The sequence below is a fragment of the Chiloscyllium plagiosum genome, unplaced genomic scaffold, assembly GCF_037043375.1.
Source record: "Chiloscyllium plagiosum isolate Xiang-an unplaced genomic scaffold, Cpla_swu_hap1 HiC_scaffold_2, whole genome shotgun sequence".
Classification (NCBI taxonomy): Eukaryota; Metazoa; Chordata; class Chondrichthyes; order Orectolobiformes; family Hemiscylliidae; genus Chiloscyllium; species Chiloscyllium plagiosum.
In genome coordinates, this window is record NW_028270140.1 from 33,477,243 (window position 1) to 33,500,156 (window position 22,914).

Below are 22,914 nucleotides of genomic sequence, written 5' to 3' on the forward strand. Positions count from 1 at the left end.
TGCAGTGTTTTGTAGAGGGAATAAGACGGTATTATTTCTGGGTCTGTGGATTGTGAAGGAGCAAAAATGGCCTTTGCAGTGATATGTACTTCTTGTCAGATGTGGGAGTTTAAAGAGAGTTTAAGGGTTACTGCGGATTATATCTGCCACAAATGCTGTTGGATGCGAATCTTATCAGATCGAGTGAATCGGTTGGAGAGACAAATAGAAGCGATGAGGAATTTGCAACAGCTACAGTATATGATGAATGGCAGTTATAGAAAGGGGAGAAAGTCTCAGATACAGTCCCATAGATGGGTTAACTCCAGGAAGGGTAAGAGAGGTAGGCAGCTAGAGCAGGAATCTTTTGTGGATATACACATTTCAAACAGGTATGCTGTTTTGGAAAATGTAGGGGGTGATGGATTCTCAGGGGAACGTAGCACAAACAGCCAAGTTTCTGGTATTGAGACTGGCTCTAATGCAACGAGGGGTACATGGCTTCCAAGAGATCAATTGTGTTAGGGGATTTTGTAGTCCGAGGTACAGACAGACGTTTCTGTGGCCAGCAGCGAAAAAGCAGAATGGTGTATTGTTTCCCTGGTGCCAGGATCAAGGATGTCTCAGAGAGGGTGCAGAATGTTCTCACAGGGGAGAGGAGCCAGCAGGAGGTCATTGTCCACATTGGAACCAACGACATTGGAAGGGAAAAAGTTGAGACTCTGAAGGGAGATTACAGAGAGTTAGGCAAAAATTTAAAAAGGAGGTCCTCAAGGGTAGTAATATCTGGATTACTCCCAGTGCTACGAGCTAGTGAGGGCAAGAGTAGGAGGCTAGAGCAGATGAACGCATGGCTGAGGAGCTGGTGTATGGGAAAAGGATTCACATTTTTGGATCATTGGAATCTCTTTTGGGGTAGAAGTGACCCGTACAAGAAGGACAGATTGCACCTAAATTGGAATGGGACTAATATACTGGCAGGGAAATTTGCTAGAACTGCTTGGGAGGATTTAAACTAGTAAGGTGGGGGGGTGGGACCCAGGGAGATAGTGAGGAAAGAGATCGATCTGAGACGGGTACAGCTGAGAACAGAAGTGAGTCAAACGGTCAGGGCAGGCAGGGACAAGGGAGGATTAACAAATTAAACTGCATTTATTTCAATGCAAGGGGCCTAACAGGGAAGGCAGATGAACTCAGGGCATGGTTAGGAACATGGGACTGGGATATCATAGCAATTATGGAAACATGGCTCAGGGATGGGCAGGACTGGCAGCTGAATGTTCCAGGATACAAATGCTACAGGAAGGATAGAAAGGGAGGCAAGAGAGGAGGGGGAGTGGCATTTTTGATGAGGGATAGCATTACAGCTGTGCTGAGGGAGGATATTCCTGGAAGTACATCCAGGGAAGTTATTTGGGTGGGACTGAGAAATAAGAAAGGGATGATCACCTTATTGGGATTGTAATATAGACCCCCCAATAGTCAGAGGGAAATTGAGAAACAAACTTGTAAGGATATCTCAGCTATCTGTAAGAATAATAGGATGGTATTGGTAGGAGATTTTAACTTTCCAAACATCAACTGGGACTGCCATAGTGTTAAAGGTTTAGATGGAGAGGAATTTCTTAAGTGTGTACAAGACAATTTTCTGATTCAGTATGTGGATGTACCTACGAGAGAAGGTGCAAAACTTGACCTACTCTTGGGAAATAAGGCAGGGCAGATGACTGAGGTGTCAGTGGGGGAGCACTTTGGGGCCAGTGACCATAATTCTATTCGTTTTAAAATAGTGATGGAAAAGGATAGACCAGATCTAAAAGTTGAAGTTCTAACTTGGAGAAAGACCAATTTTGACGGTATTAGGCAAGAACTTTCAAAAGCTGATTGGAGGCAAATGTTCGCAGGTAAAGGGACAGCTGGAAAATGGGAAGCCTTCAGAAATGAGATAACAAGAATCCAGCGAAAGTATATTCCTGTCAGGGTGAAAGGGAAGGCTGGTAACTATAGGGAATGCTGGATGACTAAAGAAATTGAGGGTTTGGTTAAGAAAAAGAAGGAAGCATATGTCAGGTACAGACAGGATAGATCGAGTGAATCCTTAGAAGAGTATAAAGAAAGTAGGAGTATACTTAACAGGGAAATCAGGAGGGCAAAACGGGGACATGAGATAGCATTGGCAAATAGAATTAAGGAGAATCCAAAGGGGTTTTACAAATATATTAAGGACAAAAGGGTAACTAGGGAGAGAATAGGGCCCCTCAAAGATCAGCAAGGTGGCCTTTGTGTGGAGCCACAGAAAATGAGGGAGATACTAAATGAATATTTTGCGTCAGTGTTTACTGTGGAAAAGGATATGGAAGATATAGACTATAGGGAAATAGATGGTGACATCTTGCAAAATGTCCAGATTACAGAAGAGGAAGTGCTGGATGTCTTGAAATGGTTAAAGGTGGATAAATCCCCAGGACCTGATCAGGTGTACCGAGAACTCTGTGGGAAACTAGAGAAGTGATTGCTGGGCCTCTTGCTGAGATATTTGTATCATCGATAGTCACAGGAGAGGTGCTGGAAGACTGGAGGTTGACAAACATGGTGCCACTGTTTAAGAAGGGTGGTAAGGACAAGCCAGGGAACTATAGACCGGTGAGCCTGACCTCGGTGGTGGGCAAGTTGTTGGAGGGAATCCTGAGGGACAGGATGTACATGTATTTGGAAAGGCAAGGACTGATTCGAGATAGTCAACATGGCTTTGTGCATGGGAAATTATGTCTCACAAACTTGATTGAGTTTTTTGAAGAAGTAACAAAGAAGATTGATGAGGGCAGAGCAGTAGTTGTGATCTATATGGACTTCAGTAAAGCGTTCGACAAGATTCCCCATGGGAGACTGATTAGCAAGGTTAGATTTCATGGAATACAGGGAGAACTAGCCATTTGGATATAGAACTGGCTCAAAGGTAGAAGACAGAGGGTGGTGGTGGAGGGTTGTTTTTCAACTGGAGGCCTGTGACCAGTGGAGTGCCACAAGGATCGGTGCTGGGCCCTCTACTTTTTGTCATTTACATAAGTGATTTGGATGCGAGCAAAAGAGCTAGAGTTAGTAAGCTTGCAGATGACACCAAAATTGGAGGTGTAGTGGACAGCGAAGAGGGTTACCTTAGATTACAACAGGATCTTGACCAGATGGGCCAATGGGCTGAGAAGTGGCAGATGGAGTTTAATTCAGATAAATGCGAGGTGCTGCATTTTGGGAAAGCAAATCTTAGCAGGACGTATATACTTAATGGTAAGGTCCTAGGGAGTGTTGCTGAACAAAGAGACCTTGGAGTGCACGTTCATAGCTCCTTGAAAGTAGAGTCGCAGGTAGATAGGATAGTGAAGAAGGTGTTTGGTGTGCTTTCTTTTATTGGTCACAGTATTGAGTACAGGAGTTGGAAGGTCATGGTGCGGCTGTACAGGACATTGGTTAGGCCACTGTTGGAATATTGCGTGCAATTCTGCTCTCCTTCCTATTGGAAGGATGTTGTGAAACTTGAAAGGGTTCAGAAAAGATTTACAAGGATGTTGCCAGAGTTGGAGGATCTGAGCTACAGGGAGAGGCTTAGCAGGCTGCGACTGTTTTCCCAGGAGCGTTGGAGGCTGAGGGGTGACCTTATAGAGGTTTACAATATTATGAGGGGCATGGCAAATAGGCAAAATCTTTTCCCTGGGCTGGGGAGTCCAGAACTAGAGGGCATAGGTTTAGGGTGAGAGGGGAAAGATATAAAAGAGACCTAAGGGGCAACTTTTTCACACAGAGGGTGGTACGTGTATGGAATGAGCTGCCAGAGGATGTGGTGGAGGCTGGTACAATTGCAACATTGAAGAAGCATTTGGATGGGTATATGAATAGGAAGGGTTTGGAGGGATATGCGCCTGGTGCTGGCAAGTGGGATTAGATTGGTTGGGCTATCTGGTCGGCATGGACGGGTTGGACCGAAGGGTCTGTTTCCATGCTGTACATCTCTATGACTCTATGACTATTGGGCTACGGCAATATTTAACTGTTCTCATTTTGTCTAAGAACAGCAGGCTAATAAGGGGGCATCTTGCCTGAGATCTTCAATGTCCAACCAAAGTGAGTGAGGCTCCCCCTGAACTGATAGTTTTTGATATCTGGGATGCCCACTCCTCCCAGTCTGTAAGGTAACTGCAATTTAGTCAATTTAATTAGGGACTGCTTGCGATATCTGATAAAAGAACTAAACCAACCGCTCTGTCTTCTAAATATTTGCTTAGTAAAAAGCAGAGGAAGAATTTGCATAAGATACAATAGGTGGGGCAGAATGTTCATTTTAATGAGGGCTATCCGACCGAACCAAGAGGTCAGAAGAACCTCCCATCTATGAAGATCCTGCTCGATTCTTTTGAATAAATGAGCAAAATTGGCTTTAACTAGCCGATCAAAAATGGGAGTAATAAATATACCTAAGTAGAGAAAGCCCTCTTGCGACCATCCAAAGGGGAACAGAGATCTGCCCTCACGAGCAGGCACTCTTTGGAGACGATCCATGGGCATGGCCTCTGACTTCACAAAATTGATCTTATAACTTGAGAAGCTACCAAATAGATTGATGCATTTTATCCGGTGTGGCACTGAGACTGTTGGGTTTGATAAGAAGAGAACATCATCTGCATACAGTGTGATCTTATGTGACTCCTTCACCACTTCAGGGTCACCTTGACCTGCCACTTGCTGGTCCACACTCTGAAGGAGTCCACCATGTTGGTGCTGTGCATACTCTGCAAGGAAGGTGAGGACACCTGCTGGGTTGTAGGGGTTGTGCATTTGGATTGTACCAACCCGGCTCCTCTCTGCTGGGACGATGAACAATGATGCCACAAACAGGACAGAGAGAGAGAAAAGGCCCTCACCTCCTTTCTCTTCAAATACCTTCAGGAAACATTCACATTGCTTCATACTCCAGAAGGTCACATCAAAATAACACCTGAGCCCCGTATTCAGCCTTATTTGTCAGTGCATTACTGAAGGAATGTTTCACTGTCAGAGTTGCCATCATGAAAAGAAATGTTGAGGCCTCAGAAATAAAAGATCCCATGTCACTGGTTTCGCCATGACATCTTTTAAACTATCAATCAACATCACCAGCAAGGCAGATTATTAGGTTCTTTATCATGTTGGTATTTGTGGGGCTATGCTGAGTGTAAACCAATGGCTGCATTTCCTGCATTGGAGTAGTTCTTTACTTCAAAAGTACTTAAAGCTGTAAAGTGCTTTGGAAACCACTGTAGAAGTGAAAGTCATGGAGTTATACAGCATGGAAACAGACTCTCTGGTCCATCTCATCTGCACCAACCAGACATCCCAATCTGGCCAAGTCCCATTTGTCAGCACCCAGCCCATATCCCTCTAAACCCTTTCTATTCATATACCCATCCAGATGTCTTTTAAATGTTGTGATTGTAGCTGTCTCCAACACTTCCTCTGACAGCTCATTCCATGTACACACCATTCTCTGCGTGAAAAGTTACCCCTCAGTTCATTTCTAAATCTTTCCCCTCTCACCTTTAGCCTATGCCCTCTAATTTTGGACTCACCTAACCTGGGAAAAAGGCCTTGTCTAATTACCCTATCCATGCCCCTAATGATTTTATAAACCTCTTTAAGATGACTCGTCAGCCTCTGATGCTCCAGGGAAAATAGCCCCAAGTATTTCCAAAAGCAAATTACTGCAATTACTGAATGCAAATCTGAAATATGGAAAAGAAAATGCTGGAAATACTCAAAATGTCAGGAAACAGGAAGCTATGGAGAGAGAACCAAACTTTAAGAGTCTTATAGAGCCCTGAATACCTTGGACTTTTGTGAGAAATTAGGGAGAATCACTCTTGTAACTTATGGTCTTATTGAGAAGTTCAGTGAGATTTTTCTCGGTGTCAGGAACAGCAAGGAACATTTTCCAAAGAGTTCAGGATGGTGAGATGAGATTGTTGCTCGAGCATGAAGAGATGCCTATTAACAAGTCATTCACATTGAAGTTTGCCCCAATAATATGCAGGTTCCTATATAACCACACATTGGATAGAAACTAGGAAGTCAGAGTAGGCCCTAGCAACTCCAACTCAATACTTGCTGCTGTGGACCTCCATCTTGGTCACGTAGTACCAACATCTCAGGGCATACTCCAAAACAGCAGCCACCCCCACCCCACATCCACACACACTGGCATCCAACAAACATCTTTCCGATAGAAAGGAGACCAGAATTGCATGCAGTATTCCAAAAGTGGCCTAACCAATGTACTGTACAGCTGCAACATGACCTCCCAACTCCTGTACTCAATACTCTGACCAATAAAGGAAAGCATACCAAATGCCTTCTTCACAATGACAACACATCTTCACTTACTGTATACTTTGGGGTCCACCAGAAATGATCATTGCAATGCTGCTACAAAGACACATTGCATTCAGGGATACGCACTCAGCTCACAGATTGAGCCAGGCTTCATCTCAGGGTTCTTCTCTTGCACTTTTAGCACTCATTCACTCAGCACCAACTTGGATGCCCTCAGCATCCTTTCCTGGCCGTACTGTTCCTTGCCTTGGCTTTTCACAGTTTGGCCAAAGCTGAAAGGCTCACAGAACTGCTGCATTGCCTTGCTACTTAGTACATAGACATAGCCAGGCAGCTTGTCATGCTGGTCAGTCGTCTTCAATCAAGGGGGTGAACTATTGCTGTCTGGTTCATCACTATGTAAATCTCATCAGCAACAAACATGGCAAACACGTGAAAGCAACCAGCCCCATCTCAAAGTCTAAAGGAAGTAGCCTACAGTCAATGAGTTCCAGGCTCAACCTCTGTGTACAGGTGAACCCCCAAACATCAATTTCCCTTTCCTGAGAACTCTTCCTGTCAATTCCATAGGCTTCCTCCTGAGCGCATGCCTGACTATATAAATGTTGCTGGACTGATCCTGGATGCTGCCATTGCCTTATTGTATGAGGCCCCCTTGACTGACATGAGTCTTCCTGGACTTCAATGTGGACTACTGCTGCTGGGGAGAGATTTCAAAGAGGAGTCTTGAGTCCTGTGATGAGTAGAACGAATTGATTTTTATTTGGAGCTCCTAACCACGCAGAGGACGGTGATCACTAGAGGCAGTTTCCAAAGCACTTTACCAGCTGTAATCAAAATAACATCATACAGTTTTGTATCCTAATGGTTACGTGATACATTGGTTGGAAATATAACTTCAAGTCAATGATCTTATGCAAGAGCAAGCTATGCTTTTGTACCCTAACTCTTTTGGATATTTCAATCCTTGTGACTCCACATAATTTTATCAGAACTTCTGCTTTTTGTGTGCATTTCATGGATATGGTCAGCTTGCATCATCTGTTATTTGTATCGTGCGAGTGATATTACGTGTTTATCCAGATTTGCTTCATGGCCTCTGAACCTTATGAAACTGCTGACTGTCCTTCCTTGGGGTCATTAGGTAAAACTGTCTACACTGCGCTAACCTAATACGGAACCGATGAGAGAGCTGACACTGGGGAGGTGATGACCTCGTGGTATTATTGCTTGACTGTTAATCCAGAGACCCACTAATGCTCTGGAGAATGGGTTCAAACCCTACTGTGGCAGATTATTCCAAATAAGGCATGCACTTGGTACAGAGATCTGTATAAAAAGCAGCCTGGGGAATCCTTGATTTCAGCAGCAACTCTGGACATTAGCAACTGTGAAGAAATACCTTATGTCAGGAGACATGGTGAAGACATCAAGAAAAGTTCCAGCCAACTCTCCCGCGTAATAACATTTGGAGTTGGTTATAGAACCCAGGGTAGCAAATGACGGTGCTTGTGATATCCTTCGGTCCAACCCGCTCATGCAGATCGGATATCCTAACCTAGTCTAGTCCCACTTGGCCCATATCCCTCCAAACCCTTCCTATTCATATACCCATCCAGATGCCTTTAAATGTTTCAATTGTACTAGCTTCCAACACTTCCTCTAGCAGCCCATTCCACACACGTACCACCCTCTGCGTGAAAAAGTTACCCCTTAGATCTCTTTTATATCTTTCCCCTCTCACCCTAAACCTATGCCCTTTAGTTCTGGAGTCCCCCACCCCAGGAAAAAGACCTTGCCTATTTACTCTATCCATGCGCCTCATGATTTTATAAACCTCTAGAAGGTCACCCCTCAGTCTCCGATGCTCCAGGGAACACAACTCCGGCCTATTAAACCTCTACGCATAGCTCAAATTCTCCAACCCTGGCAACATCCTTGTAAATCTTTTCTGAACCCTTTCAAGTTTCACAACATCTTTCCGATAGAAAGGAGACCAGAATTGCATGCAATATTCCAAAAGTGGCCTAACCAATGTCATGTACAGCCGCAACATGACCTCCAAACTCCTGTACTCAATACTGTGACCAATAAAGGAAAGCATACCAAACACCTTCTTCACTATCCTATCTACCTGCGACTCTACTTTCAATTCTCAGATTGTAGTTTCTCTCTGGTAGAAGAGAAACCTGCATATTAATGACATAAGACCTAATGTTAATGTGGGTGGTAATGAACAATAATCTCTGTTAGAGGCATCTCGTCACTTTCTAGTGAGAATCCTAACTTGATGCCATACTAGATGCTCCCAACATCGAGAAAGGCCTTGCTGGGCTGCTCATGCAATTGCACCAGATTTCTCACCTCAGCCCATGTTGTTCAGGGTTGTAAAAATTTCCGCCCTCAACATTCCAATCAGGAACAACTGAATTAAGCCACATTTCTTGTTACCACATAGATTGTTTTCATCGAGAATGTTGATAAAGAGGAAGAGTTATCCCAAGCATGGCATTTCCAGAAAAAGAACATCAGAGTACTTCGAGAAAGGTTAGTGAATACCATCAAACAATATCCTCATTCCTTAGCTATGTATTGCATGAAAGTTGTATGAGTTTGCAGTGAAAATCTCTAAAAGCACATTAGAGATTTTGCAACATGAATAAAATGTTTGTAACCTTAATTCTTAAATGTTTCTATCTTAAAGTGTTTTTGATTTACAGCTCCAGCTTCTTCTACTTTTATTCCATGTTTTCTTGTTCACTATCTACTTATTTCACAATCTACTCAGAAGAAATATCCCACTTTGTTTCCCAACTTTGGTATAATGCTTCCCTCAGACATTAAATAAGGATGGTGAGTAGTTGGAAAAGCTGATTTCAGAAGGAACTGGGCTCAAAGACACTCAAGTGTCCAGAGCAAAAGCCGTTTTGTGAAGTAATCGTCTTGAAACAGAGAGCTTTCCAAGGACAAGGTGACCAATTGCCTCGTATTAAAAGGGGATTATCCCTTATTTTGACCATTTACCCATTTTTGTTCCTTATTTCTATGGCGGGCAGTGGCACACTGAGCATGGGAGACTTCTCTTGTCTTTGTCGTCTTTTTCCAGCAAGAGAATTGTGGGTGTTGGCTGTGGAACTAACTCTATGGGGAATGAGGAATGAAGTGAAAGGCTTCTTGAGTAGAAAACCATTTTTTCTATGAGTTGCACTTTTATCCCTTATTCTTCCTTATCTCTGTAACCTCCTCCAGCCATTATAGGGATCATGAGATCTCTGTGCTCCTCTGGCTTTGGCCTCTTGGATATTCTCTTAGGTTTCCATTGTCCTACCATGAGCAATCATACCTTCAGCTGCCTGGGGCTCAAGCCATTCTTTTAAGATGTACCTTAATATGTGCCACTTCAAATTAACTATTGATCATCTGTCCTGTCTGTGAGTTGGTTTGGTTAAACAACTCTGGGAAGTGATTTGGGACATTTTGTGAAAATAAAAGGGTTATATTAATGCATTTTGTTATTGCTGATGATGTGTACAATTCCAAGCAAACAGCATCGCCCTTACAGTGGAACACTGCATTCTTGGCTGATGGGAGACCAGAAGTCACAAAGAATATAGAATGCTGGACATCATTATGTTCCATAATGCTAAACTTTTAATGTGACTGCTACAATGGGGGCTGAACAGGGAGAGGTGATGTCGAAGGATAGAGGGTGATGAGGAATAAGGAAGGAGTGATGGGCAGGGATAGTGTAGAATGAAGAACAGCCATTCTCATAGTCACAGGGGAGTGGTAACGAATAAGACCCATAGAGAATTTAGGAGAAAAATCTTTCATGCGAATGTAGAACTTGCTGTTATGTGGAGCACTTGAGGTAATATTGATACATTTAACAAGAGGCCACATAAACAGATCAGGGAGAAATAGGATGAGATGAAGATTCAGTTGGAAGAGGCTGGTGTGGAGCACAAACTCCATCATGAACTGAATGGCCTGTTTCTGTGCTAGAAAATTCCATGTAATCCCATCAAATCCCAGTGTGCCTTGACTCTATCAGAGAAATGCAGTGTAAATGTTGACTTTTGAACACAGAAGCTTTGGGGTCTGCAATTTTCTTTCTAATATGATGGCTTTTATTTCATTGTTCTACTGTTGATTGTTTTTAAGCCAATAATGAATAAGCAATCAAATCACTTTGTGTGTAAATCTTAACTTTATTGCTGTTGTCCTTCATGAACTGCATTAAATTGAATTAAACGTTAAATAATTTTTATTCTTTTTATTTCAGAGAGGAATTCTTTATTCCAGGGCTAGTTGACACACATATCCATGCATCACAATATCCCAACATGGGAACTTGCTTGGATCTACCACTTCTTGAATGGTTGGTCAGATATACATTTCCTGTTGAATCCAAATTCAAAGACCCAAAGTTTACAGAGGATGTCTACACTAAACTAGTGGTATGTCTAATATCTTAATATACCTCAATATATTTATTTTCCAATGTCTTCCATCAAAATGATGGGAGGTGTTTATGAACTCAAAACTGTTCTATCTTACAGGCTGTTTGAAGCTTACTGTGCAATGACTAGTTCTGCCCTTTTCTTTCTCCTAGGAATTCTAGCAGTAACTAATTCTGTAATCTTAGTCAAAGAGCTGTTATGGCACAAAAGGCCATTCCGCCCATTGAGTAAATGCTGGCTGTCTGTACAGCAATCCTTTCATACATTGTTTTGTCAGGCAATTTTTTTTTCCCCTCAAATGCTTGTCACCACTTCCATTACAGGCAGCAGGAAGCAAGTGTGTTAATGCAGCAATTATTAAACAAACACAACTTAAAAGCGAATTAACACCTCAACCTTGCATTGTCCAACAACAAGTTAGTCAATTAGCTGTGTTTAATTGGTTTGGAAATTGCTTGGAAGACATCAACCCAGATTTATCTATCAAAAGTTTATTTTACCATATTACCACCAGTATATATTTTGGGTGTTACTTATTATGGTCAAACCTCCAATAAATGCAAGAAATAATATTCTGATCAAATATTTATTTAAAAAAATCTTCACCCATAACCTCTCATAAATTTGTTGTCCACAGCAAGAATTATGTGATTCCCATGTTTCCCTCATCATATTGCCTTAGATCACCCAGTGATCAAATTGCACATTTTTCTGAGCAATCTTTAATTAGTCCTTTCACATGTTGAATTAATAACCTAAAAATGTGTCATCATTATGAATGAAGATTTGAGAGAATTGTTATATTCACAATTTTGGCCGTCAAGATATATTCGTTGTTGTGTTGTGACTCACAGTCAGTATCTCAGTATACATTAAAGAGACATGCTAATGATATCACCACTCTAATGTGACTAGCATGTGACCTAAGACTATAAACACCCATCTTCCCTCTGGTTATTTGAAGTATGACACTATAGTGGAAGCATGCTCATCCACTGCAAAATAATAGGTTAATATTAGCCCAGGCATTTACACACAGACAATGTTTATTTATAGTAGTTGCAATAAATGTCTGTTGGATTCATCAATACCACAATATCATTGCCCAGTTTCTTATATTATAGGAGAAGTATAAACATTAGGTAATGCACAGTGTTCTAGACAAACTCACACTAGCCATTACATGCTACAGATGTCAAAGATGGAAATTATTGAGCTTCCTTTCCTAGCAGTGTAAAGTTGCCCATGTTTCACAGCCAAATAGAAAAGTGTTGAGAACACAGAACTTACAAAAGCATTTACTTGGTTCCATAGGCGTTTCATGAGTTAGACAAAGGTAGTGACTATTTTCTCTCTGTATCATGTTCTGCAACAAGTGACAGGTTATCTGACCCTGGGTGGCATCATTTGCTCATGACTTCCAGTGGGGTGCATTCAGTGTGTCCAGGGTAAAAGATGCAACCTTATCTCACAACCCCAGTTTTCTTCACACTTGAAGTCAGACAGAACAAGTTACAAAGATGGGAGGAACAATCTGTGAGTCTTCGTAGCTGAGTTCCTGTGAGGAGGACGAGCACAACATCATCAGTTTAGAGGAGTTCTTTGATCAGTTTTTTTTAAATCTTTGGTCTCAGTCTTTACAGATTGTAGAATGTCAGAGATGCTTGCAAGTGGGGCCTGAAAACTTTCAACATTGATTGTCGTATCCTGGGAATCATTAGCTGGGAAAAAGAGAAATGGTGAGGCACACTCACAATGACCAGTGTTCACAGAAGTTTGGCAACAGGTGCCAATGACATAAATGACAATCCACAATGTTACATGACAGCCTCAGGTGCCTTGCTTGTGATGGAGCTTGCCTCTTTTACACTTTAATAAGTGGGAGGGAAAAGAAACACTAATTTAGTACTATACAACTTAAACTATACCCCTTTAAAACATTATTCACATAGACAGCACAACAATCAATCTCCAATTCAATCACTGATTTGGTGGACTTGGTTAGTGCTTTCTTGTATTAGAATGCTTCCATTTTAGTTCCTAGGTTTCTGTTTTGGTCTTTTCAGTCACAGAGACAAAGTAGATTGGATGGAGAGAAACAGACATTTCCTCCAGCATGGTCCTCACGGATCTGTAACAGATTACAGCTGAACCAATCCGAGCGCTGTCGTCAGGCAATCTTCCTTTAACTCAAAGATTCTCAGTGCCATTGTGCCTCAGCAATGCAACAGTCTCACTGATCCAAAAACAATATAGCCTTGCCCAGCTGTAAAAATAACACTCAATCCCACTTATCTTTTCAAGTTGTAAAAATCTTCTTGATATTTTAGCTATGTAGAAGTGTCTGACTTCCATTCTAGTTTGTAGTCCCTAACTTTAACTCTTACATAATACTGCAAATCGTGACAGCCAATCTGCACATTGACAGTTGTCACAAACAGCAGTTTGATAATGAGCAGCCCAGCCGTTTCAGTAATATAGGCCAGAACAGTAAGAAGAACATTCTTAGAAATGATGCCATGAAATAACTTGCATCCACTTGAGAGGTGCATGGGCTACATCTTAGTTTAACATTCTGAAAGAATTCCAACAATTCAGCACTTTCTCCATACTGTGCTGGGCATGTCAATCTTCATTCTTGACTTGAGTTTCTGGACTGGAACTCATTACCTTTTGACTCAGACACACCAAGTGCTGCCCACTAAACCACAGGTGTCACTGTGCAGAATGTGACTGTTTTAACCAATTCATGAGGTTTATGTGCTAATGATTTCAGCTTCTACCAGAGTGATTCACCAAACCTGACGTATCTGCAAAGTGTGTAGAAATCACATAGAAACAGGTTCTAAATATCAAAGGGCACAATGATTTCCTTGTAAAGTTTTGGTCATTCACTCCCACTTTTGTCCATCCACCAGTTAGTTTTTAAAGTGGTATCTATGAGAACAATGGAGATATTGACTAAATGAGGTACTGGAACAAAGGGGATCTTGGTGTACAAGTTTACAAATTGCTAAAAGTAGTGACACATGCAGTTCCAAAGTGCCAACACAACACTAAGATACTTTTCTGGTGAAATGGAATTGAAAAGAAGGGAGGTTATGTTAAATGTCTACTGAACCCTAGTTAGAAGAACTGTGGACAGTTTTTAGTAAAAGGATATCAAAGCACTGGAGAAGTTGCGAAAGTAATAAGGAGGATCAGTAGGCTGGATGGAGAGAAATATCAATATCAGTAATGTCCAAAATTAGTAATCATCATTATAATTATAATTCTAACAGTGAATTCAGGAAAAATGTTTTTACCAAAGACATGGAGAGAATGTGAAACTTGTTATCATTGACAGTGGTTTAGGTGAATAATATTGACACATTTAAGAGGAAATTAGGTAAACAAGAGGCAGAAAGGAGCAGAAGAATATTTTGTTGGAAGTGAGATGAAATGACCCTTTGGAACATAAATGCTAGTGTTGGAAGATGAATCGTCCATTGCTTCCATGTAACTTCTTTACAGAATCAAGTTTGATTGATATTTTGCTATATGGATCAGGGAAACCCTGTAGAAAAGGAATAAAAGCTCTTCTTTTAAAGATAAAAGAGAAACTTTTTGCTAATGATGTCTTCATTGTTTGACAGAAAAGAACTCTGAGAAATGGCACTACCACTGCATGTTATTTTGCAACCATTCACACCGAATCAACTTTAAAGCTTTGCAGCATCATAGGTAAAAAGTTACTTTATTCACTCATGAGATGTGGGTATCACTGGATGGGCCAACATTTAGTGCCTGACCCTAGTTGCCTTTGAGAAGGTGGTGGTGAGCTGAAATTGCTTTAGTTGAACTAAATTTAGTTGTTAACATCAATGCATGCTGTTTATCTCAGTACAGGAAGATGGGGTTGGACTGATTCCTACCTGCCCAACGCCAAGTTTATATACCCTAGTTGAGAAATTAAATGCAAAATCACATGCATTGACTGTCCAATGTCCATTCTACACCAAACTTTCAGTCTGCATACAATGTAGGTCCCAGTCAGAAAGAAGATAGTTACAATTCAGGCCTGGAAACCATACTTCAGTAGGTGACTGGGATTGATTTTATGTTTTTTTTGTGTAATTACATTCCCTGACTGCTATTTATTAACAAATAATTTGTGATATGTAATGATTCACTATACTTATCCTTAGGGCCCACGGTTTGTTAGCTTGGACTCTCTAATGCTGTCCTATTTAACACACTTCATAGACTTAAGCTCATGCTACCCATATCCTATCTCATATCGGCTTCTATTCACTCATAAGACTAACCAATATTGGCTTTTGATCTGGGAACAACTTCTTCTTAAATTCTCATTTCTGTTTGAAACCTCCGCTGCCATCCAAGATCTCTGAAATCCTCCGTTCTCCTCTTCCACATGACTATTTTTCATCATTCCACCACTGTGACCTCATCTGCCTATGCCTCAGGCTTCTAGGACTTCCATCCAAAGTGTAGAAAATAACTCTGACTAAGCACCTGTCATAATTTCTCTTTATGATGCTTAATACCAATTTTTGCTTGATTATAGCAGCTGTTGTTTTATTTACATTAAATGTGCTCATTAAAAACAAGCTTTTTAAATGGGATATCTGGCCCAAAAGCAAACCACTAAGAAACAGGAGTAGGCCATTCAGTCTATTGAGCCTTCCCTGCCATTCAAAATGATCACTGCTGATTATACTTGGTATAATTTATCCATGTCAGTGTTTATTGCAGCCACCACCCATCACTCCACAGGGATTTTATCCTTCTCAGGGGAATTAATTTTGGCTGTTGTATTTAAGACTTTCTGGTTTCAGATACAAATACAAAAAAATGCTACAATACTAGCTATGCATGTCAGACAGGGAGAAAGAAACTAAGTTAAAGTTTCAGACCAAAGATCATTAATCAGAACTCATTGTTCATTTTCCTGAAATGTCAATTTTCATTTAGATTATTAGATAAGCAACTTTATCACTGTGATTTGTGGCTCAGTCTATAGCAATCTTGCCTCTATGTTAGAGGCTGCTGGCTCAAGATTCACTCCAGCTCCTCAAGCACATAATCCAGATCGACGCTCCATTTCAGTGCTGCACTTCAGAGATGCCTTCTTTCAGATGAGATATTGAACTGAGACTTTGGTTAGATGTATTTTTAAAAGAAGTCCTGTAGCTTTAATTCAAAGGAGATCAGAAGAGTTTTCATCAGTGAAAAAGGTGTTTATCTAATAATTTAACTGAAAATTAGTATGTATATATTTGAAGCAGTTTGTTTGATAAATGATTAAATGCAGTTGTGTAATTATATTATACAATTATATAAGACAGCAATCTTCTGTACTGTCCTGTACAAAAGCCTGAAGTGGTCTATTCAACAGAACTCTTTTCTTGTTAGTCAGAGTGCAACAGGCATGTCTGCATTAAATTACTACAAAATGATAGACATTTCTACTTGTTACAAAGCTCTGAGTTAAATTTCTTGAATCACAGATGTTGCAGAATGTTTCCAGCATCTCCTATTTATATATCAGACTCCCAGTATTTTTGATCTTTTTCTATATATTGTCAATATAAATTTTAGTTAGAAATACACAGTTGGCAAAGCTTTTCGGTTTTACTTATCTGGAAGATTGGCAAGAAGTACCAAAGGAGAGGAGAGTGCCAATGGTTAGCAAATGGATTCTCATTAGTAAAGTATTACTATCAAGATTGCACCAGTTAATGATGACTGACAGTTAATTTCTGTTTAAATTTTAAGCAAGGCAGAATTGGCTCGAATAGGTCAAGGCATTGCCAAAGAAATGAAGCAGAGAATGGCTGTCACCTGTGTGTATAAATGTTCTTTCTGCCAGCAAAGAACAGATCATTGTGTCTTAACATATTTAGATTCAATACACACAAGCTTGCCACAGTGCAAACCCAATTAACAATCCTAAATTAGTTGTCAGGATAATTTTTCACACACTCAGGATTATTTATCAAGCAATGTCCAGTTGTGAAATCACATTCAATACTGGATACCATTATGCGTTTTGCAAGCACAGGATTGTTGAGTACCTTTATTGTTACCAACAGCTGAAAGCATTTGCTGTCAATCATGATTAGCCAGTACACGTTCCATGGCAATACCTCTATCAAACAGAGTCCATTTGCCAACCAATCTGCTGTTTTCATTTCATCTTACTATCGTGCACAAATGGTGCTGATAGGTGCAAGGTAAAAAAAAAAGCTTCAACAAAATGTCTTTTTTTCAGTAATACCCATAATTTGTATTACCAGACAGAGATAATCTGTATTACCAGACAGCTATTTAAGAAGAAAAACTCACATGTATATACTGTCTTTCCTAGTATCCTATAACACTCCAAAGTTAATGAAGCACTTTTAAAGCGTAGCTACTGTTGTAATGTTCTAATGCAGCCAAATTATACACAGCAATTTTCCACGAGCAGGAATGACCCCAGGAAATATTTTGTGACTTTGTTTGATTTTTAGCTGGGACATGATGAAATTTCTTCCGATTGTCTTTGAACTAGTGCAACAGATTTTTTTATATACATCTACCCAGGGTCTCAGTCCAATATCTCATCTGAAAGAAGGCATCTCTGAATTGCAGCACTGAGATGGAGTATCAGTCTAGGTTACGTGTTTGAGGAGCTGGAGTGAAGTCTGAGACAGCAGCCTCTAACATAGAGACAAGATTGGTATAGACTGAGCCACAAATCACAGTGAAGAAGTTGTTTATTTAATAATTTAACTGAAACTTAGTATGTATTTATTTGAAGCACTTTAGTTGATAAATGATTAAATGTAATTGTGTAATTATATTATAGAATTATATAAGACAGCAATCTTCTGTAGTGTCCTGTAGAAAAGCTCAATGTGGTCTTTTCAACAGAACTCTTTTAGTGTTAATCAGAGTGCAACAGACATGACTGCATCAAATTACTACAAAGTGGTAGACATTTTTGCTTGTTACAAAGCTGTGAGTACACAACGTGGACTTTCTTTTGTGTTGCACAGATAATTTGGGCCAGCGTGCTTTTGTAGGTAAAGTTTGTATGGACCTTAATGACTTGTTTCCTGAGTACAAGGAAAAGTTGTGCGAAGCTGTGGTTGAGACAAAAAGGTAAGGTTCTTTCACTGCGACCAACATCATATTCCTTAACCAGGGAGATTGAATCTTTGAGAAAGGAAAAAGAATGATGGAGGAAGAAGGGGTGTAAATCTGACTCAAATCCAGCAGAGAAACAAAAATAAAGAGCAAAAAACAATTGGATACGAGAGGGGACAAAGAAAACACAAGGAAAAGTAACAAAGGGAGTCACTTTTTGTTGCCCTTGGATTTCTCATGTTTTCCACAGAATCAGAATGAGGTTGGCAGTTGCATTAGGTAGATGAGCCTTCTGTAAGCCTTTGGGTATTTAAAGACATGTAGAGATAAGCCATACTCCACAGGAGACAGTGAGTCTGCAGATGCTGGAGGTCAGAGTTGATAGTGTGTTGCTGGGAAAGCACAGCAGGTCAGGCAACATCCGAGGAGCAGGAAGATCAACGTTTTGGGCCAGAGCCTTTCATGAAGGGCTCTGACCCGAAACGTCGATTTTCCTGCTCCTCTGATGCTGCCTGACCTGCTGTGCTTTCCCAGCAACACACTATCAACTCATACTCCACAGGACCCTTATCAAACAAAAAAATTGATATTGAGCCACACAATGCACTATTAAGACAATATTAAGACCAATAATTTCATTGTGATAGTTTTTAAGGAACATATTAAGTCAGTTAAGAGGCAGTTTAGGGAGGGAATTCCACAGTTTAGGGCATAGGACAATTAAAAATCATCCATTCATAAAGGTGTTTTTGTAGCACATTCAGCTACAGCATGAACACTATATAGTTGGGTATGTTGTTTTCAAGACTGTCATTAGCCCATTCAAAATATTCTCACTGTGGTAGGTCTCTGAATTTATTCCTGAGCATTATTTTGTGCTAAATTCAATAATAAATGGTATCTTGTGACTTAAGAAATGTTTTCACTTGTTATAATGTGTTCCTGGATGCTCAAGGTATATCTTACATTATACACAGCAATATAAGATGCTGGTATTGAACTTTTGTTGTCATTCACAGATTTGTTGCTGAACTAACCGGGCGGGAGGTAAGCCAAACCCTTTTAGACTCAATATTTAAAATGTCTGAGCAATTGGAAATGTCAGTGTACAGTTTAATTTGGTGCAAACTTTAGAGTCAAAGCAGAATAAAATACATGCTGGAAATCTGAAATAAAAATAGAAAATGCTGGAAATATTCTCTGGGTCTGGCAGCATCTCTAGAGAGAAAATCAAAGCCAATGAACAGAATCTCACCAACTTTGACGTGAATTATGGATTAGGAGTAGATCCAGACACTGCCATACTTGACTGCATACTTCTTGCATTGCAATCATAAGGCTTTCTATGAGGTCATCACCGGGTATTCTGATTATTGAAAAGTGCTGTTAGGTTCCCTAGGCAAAAGGCCCAATCAGAAAGCACCAATCTCCAGGCTGGAGCAGCTTCACCATGGGACTGGTAGGAAAAACATTATTAAACTGGAAAGGGTATAAAAATGATTTACGAGATCTTACCAAGACTGGAGGGTTTGAACTATAAGAAGAGGCTGAACAGGCTGGGTCCTTTTTCCCTGGAGCGTAGCAGGCTGATCATTGACCTTACACAGGTTTATAAAATCATGAGGGGCATAGATAAGATGAATAGCCAAGATCTTTTCCCCACGGAAGGGGAGTCCAAAACTAGAGGGCATAGGTTTACGATGAGAGGGGAAGATTTAAACGGACCTGAAGGGCAACTTTTTCACACAGAGAACGGAGTGTATATAGAATGAACTGCCAAAGGAAGTGTTAGAGGCGGGTACAATTACAACTTTTAAAAGATATTTGGACTGATACATGGATAAGAAGGGGTTAGAAGGATCTTGGCCAAGTGCGGGCACATGGGACTAGTTCACTTTAGGAAATCTGGTCAGCATGAATGAGTTGGGCTGAAATGTTTGTTTTCAAGCTGTATGACCCTATGATTGCAGCTTGATAACCTCTCATCAGAACTAGAAAAAGAACCGTAAGATGTTTTAACCTCATACAGAGACGGAATAGGAGATTAAAAGTGTGCAGGGAAAAGAAAAGGGTAGCTCTATGATAGTCTGGAAGTCACAAGAAAATAAATATCCACAGAGATGATGGTGCAAGGCAGAAGGAGATAATATAGAATGCCTACAGTGTGGAAACAGGCCCTTCAGCCCAACAGGTCCACACCAACACTCCGAAGCATAACCCACCCAGACTCATTCCCCTTACGTTATATTTACCTGAACACCATGAGCAAATTAGCATAGCCAATTCACCTTACCTGCATGTCTTTGGACTGTGGGAGGAAACCCACATAGGCACAGGGAGAATGTGTGCACTCCACACAGCCAGTTGCCTGAGGCTAGAATTGAACCGTGGTTGCTGGCACTGTGAGGCAGCAGTGCTAAGCACTGAGCCACCTTGCCAAAGATGCATTGTCCTGATTTAAAATCACATGAACTGATTGCACTTGGGAGATTGGCAAACACTATTCACTAAGTATAAATAGTACATTAGAATAGCGTATTCCCTTTTTATGATGTCCTCCCCAATACATGGGGGAGACCAAGTCAGATTGGGAGGGGACCGTCTTACAGAACACATCCATTCACTCTACAAGTTTGATCCTGAGCTTTCAGTCCTCTGTCATTTTAATTTCCCATCCACACTCATTCTGACCTCTTTGTTTTTGGCCTCATTTGCTGTTCCAGAGAAATCCAACAGAAGCTCAAGCAAAATGACCTCATCCTTCCATGAGACATTTTACAGCTTTGTGGACTCAACTTTGAGTTCAATCTCAGACCAGAGCCTTCTCCCCTGTTTTTCAAACATCATGTGCTGTTAGTGGTTCTGCGATTCCCATTCATATCTCCTCAAGACCCTGTTACTGTTTCTAACGTTTTCTAGCTCAGATGAAAGATCAAAAGCATTAACTCTGCTTCTCTCTCAACAGATTCTGCCCGACCTGCCAAATAATTTCAGCATTTTTAGTTTGAATTGTTGTTGAAAAATGTACTTCAAAAATGTACCTTTTTAGGAGATGAATTCCTCACTGTGTGTGTGTGTTTGTGTTAACAGAGCTGCATGCAAATATTTGTCTCTTTTTTATTTCCAGTATCCTCTGGTAAAACCCATTGTGACTCCTCGTTTTGTGCCTAGCTGCTCTTCTGAATTAATGAAACAGTTGGGGTCATATGCAAGCTCTGAGGGTTTGCATATTCAGGTACTGCCATCATAGAATTTAATGTGTTTCAAAAAACTGTTGGTATCTTACTTTCCTGCTGCAAATGTGAGTAGTTTAAACATTCAATTCTAGTATCTGAAGGAACAAATGAAGCAAATCCTGATTTTTCATTTTACACCATAAACTATGGCTGAGGTATGTTCAAACTAAAATGTACAAAAAAAAAGTGCATTTGTGATGATAGCAATGACACTATAACCTTAAAATGTGCTTGTTTAAACTGGACATTTATAAAAGTTTAGGTTATTACAGCATAAAAGGCAGCTATTTGTCCCATTGATTCTGTAAAACCTCTTTCAAGGAGCAATCCAGTTTGTCCCATGCCTTGATTCTTTTCCCATCACCTTGCAATTTTTAATGTCAAAATGCACCCAGTTCCCTTTTTAAAGGTTTTGGTGCATTTATCTTCACCAGTAGGTAGTGCATTCCAAATCCTAACCATATTTGCATAAAAGAAAAGGGCTTTCCTCATGTTACCTCTGGTTCCTCTGTCTGACATGGTTATCAATCCTTCAGTCATTGATATCAAATTTTCTTTATTTACTCTATGCACTTTGTAATTTCACACTAAACGCAATGATCATCAACCATTTGCATTCACGTCAATTTCAAAATTTCTGCTAACAGCATTCTAAGAGCTATGTTAATCTCAGATGGAAAAATTGAATGAGTTCCACAGAATTAGTTCTCTTGTTCTGTACATTAATCATATAGATGTCACAAGTAAGTGATAGACTACCTTCTTCCACCTCTGCAATATCACCAGTTTCAGTCTGCTTATATCTTATTTTCCATTTCTTTGTTACGTCTAGACTTGATCATTTCAAAGTAATCCTAATTTCCCACTTTCCACTCACCATATTGTGAATTCATTCAAAATGTTTGCTGTCCGTATCCTAACTTGGAGCAAGTTCTATTCACCTATCATCTGTGTGCTCTTTGATCTATATTTGTTCCAGGTCTGCCCCAACACATGGCCTCTCCCTTCCCTATCTCTGTAGCATCTAGTGACCCCACTAAATCTGAGATTTCTGTGCTTCCCATTCTGGCCTCTTGTGCATGTTTGATTTTAATTGTTCCACCACTGATTGCTGTACCTTCAGCTCTTGAGACTTTAAGCTCTGGAAATTCAACCATAAACCTCTATTCCTCTCCAATTCCCTCTTTTTTAAGATGCTCCTTAAAACCTGTACTCTTTTGCTAACTAAATGTTGTGCATACTTTTTTGCCTACATGAAGATCGCTAATGGAGTTTTGAAGTACAGTGACAGTGTCCCTAATTCTAGGTCAGAAGGTGTAGGGTTCAATTTTCATCTGCTCAGGATGTAAACGGGTTGATTTAAAAAATATCAAAAGTCTCTGGTGTGGTTAAATAATAAGGTAGTAATGTCGCGGCTCATCCTTTGCCTAAAGTGCTACAATGCAGAGTGATTATTGGTCCTGACCTTGTAATGATGTTAAGGCACTTCCCTCATCTGCATGTTGAGTCTCTTGATCACTCTTAAAGTGATAGCACTCATCTTCTTCCTTTCCAAAGATAACTCTCAAGTGCAACAAGTGAAAACACATAAACTTTGGATAATAGCAAAATTATTTGTGTAGAAATATGGATTGTAAAATTTATAAGCACCGAAGTCTAAATGATCATATTTCATTTAGTGGTCTGCCGACACTTCCAGACCTTTTTATAACGTTACTTTCTGGAAGTGTGGATTTTGTCCTTGG

At 40.3% G+C, this 22,914-nt stretch overlaps 1 protein-coding gene across 1 annotated transcript in view; it reads left to right on the forward strand.

Annotated features, from left to right (window-relative positions):
- gda (guanine deaminase) overlaps window positions 1-22,914 on the forward strand; it is a 57,241-nt gene that overhangs the window by 12,347 nt on the left and 21,980 nt on the right. Inside the window, exons 2-7 of the mRNA XM_043716437.2 lie at window positions 8,795-8,883; window positions 10,622-10,796; window positions 14,435-14,522; window positions 17,843-17,948; window positions 18,953-18,980; window positions 21,061-21,168. Of these exons, the coding sequence (XP_043572372.2) occupies window positions 8,795-8,883; window positions 10,622-10,796; window positions 14,435-14,522; window positions 17,843-17,948; window positions 18,953-18,980; window positions 21,061-21,168 (594 nt within the window). The remainder of the gene's footprint in view (window positions 1-8,794; window positions 8,884-10,621; window positions 10,797-14,434; window positions 14,523-17,842; window positions 17,949-18,952; window positions 18,981-21,060; window positions 21,169-22,914) is intronic.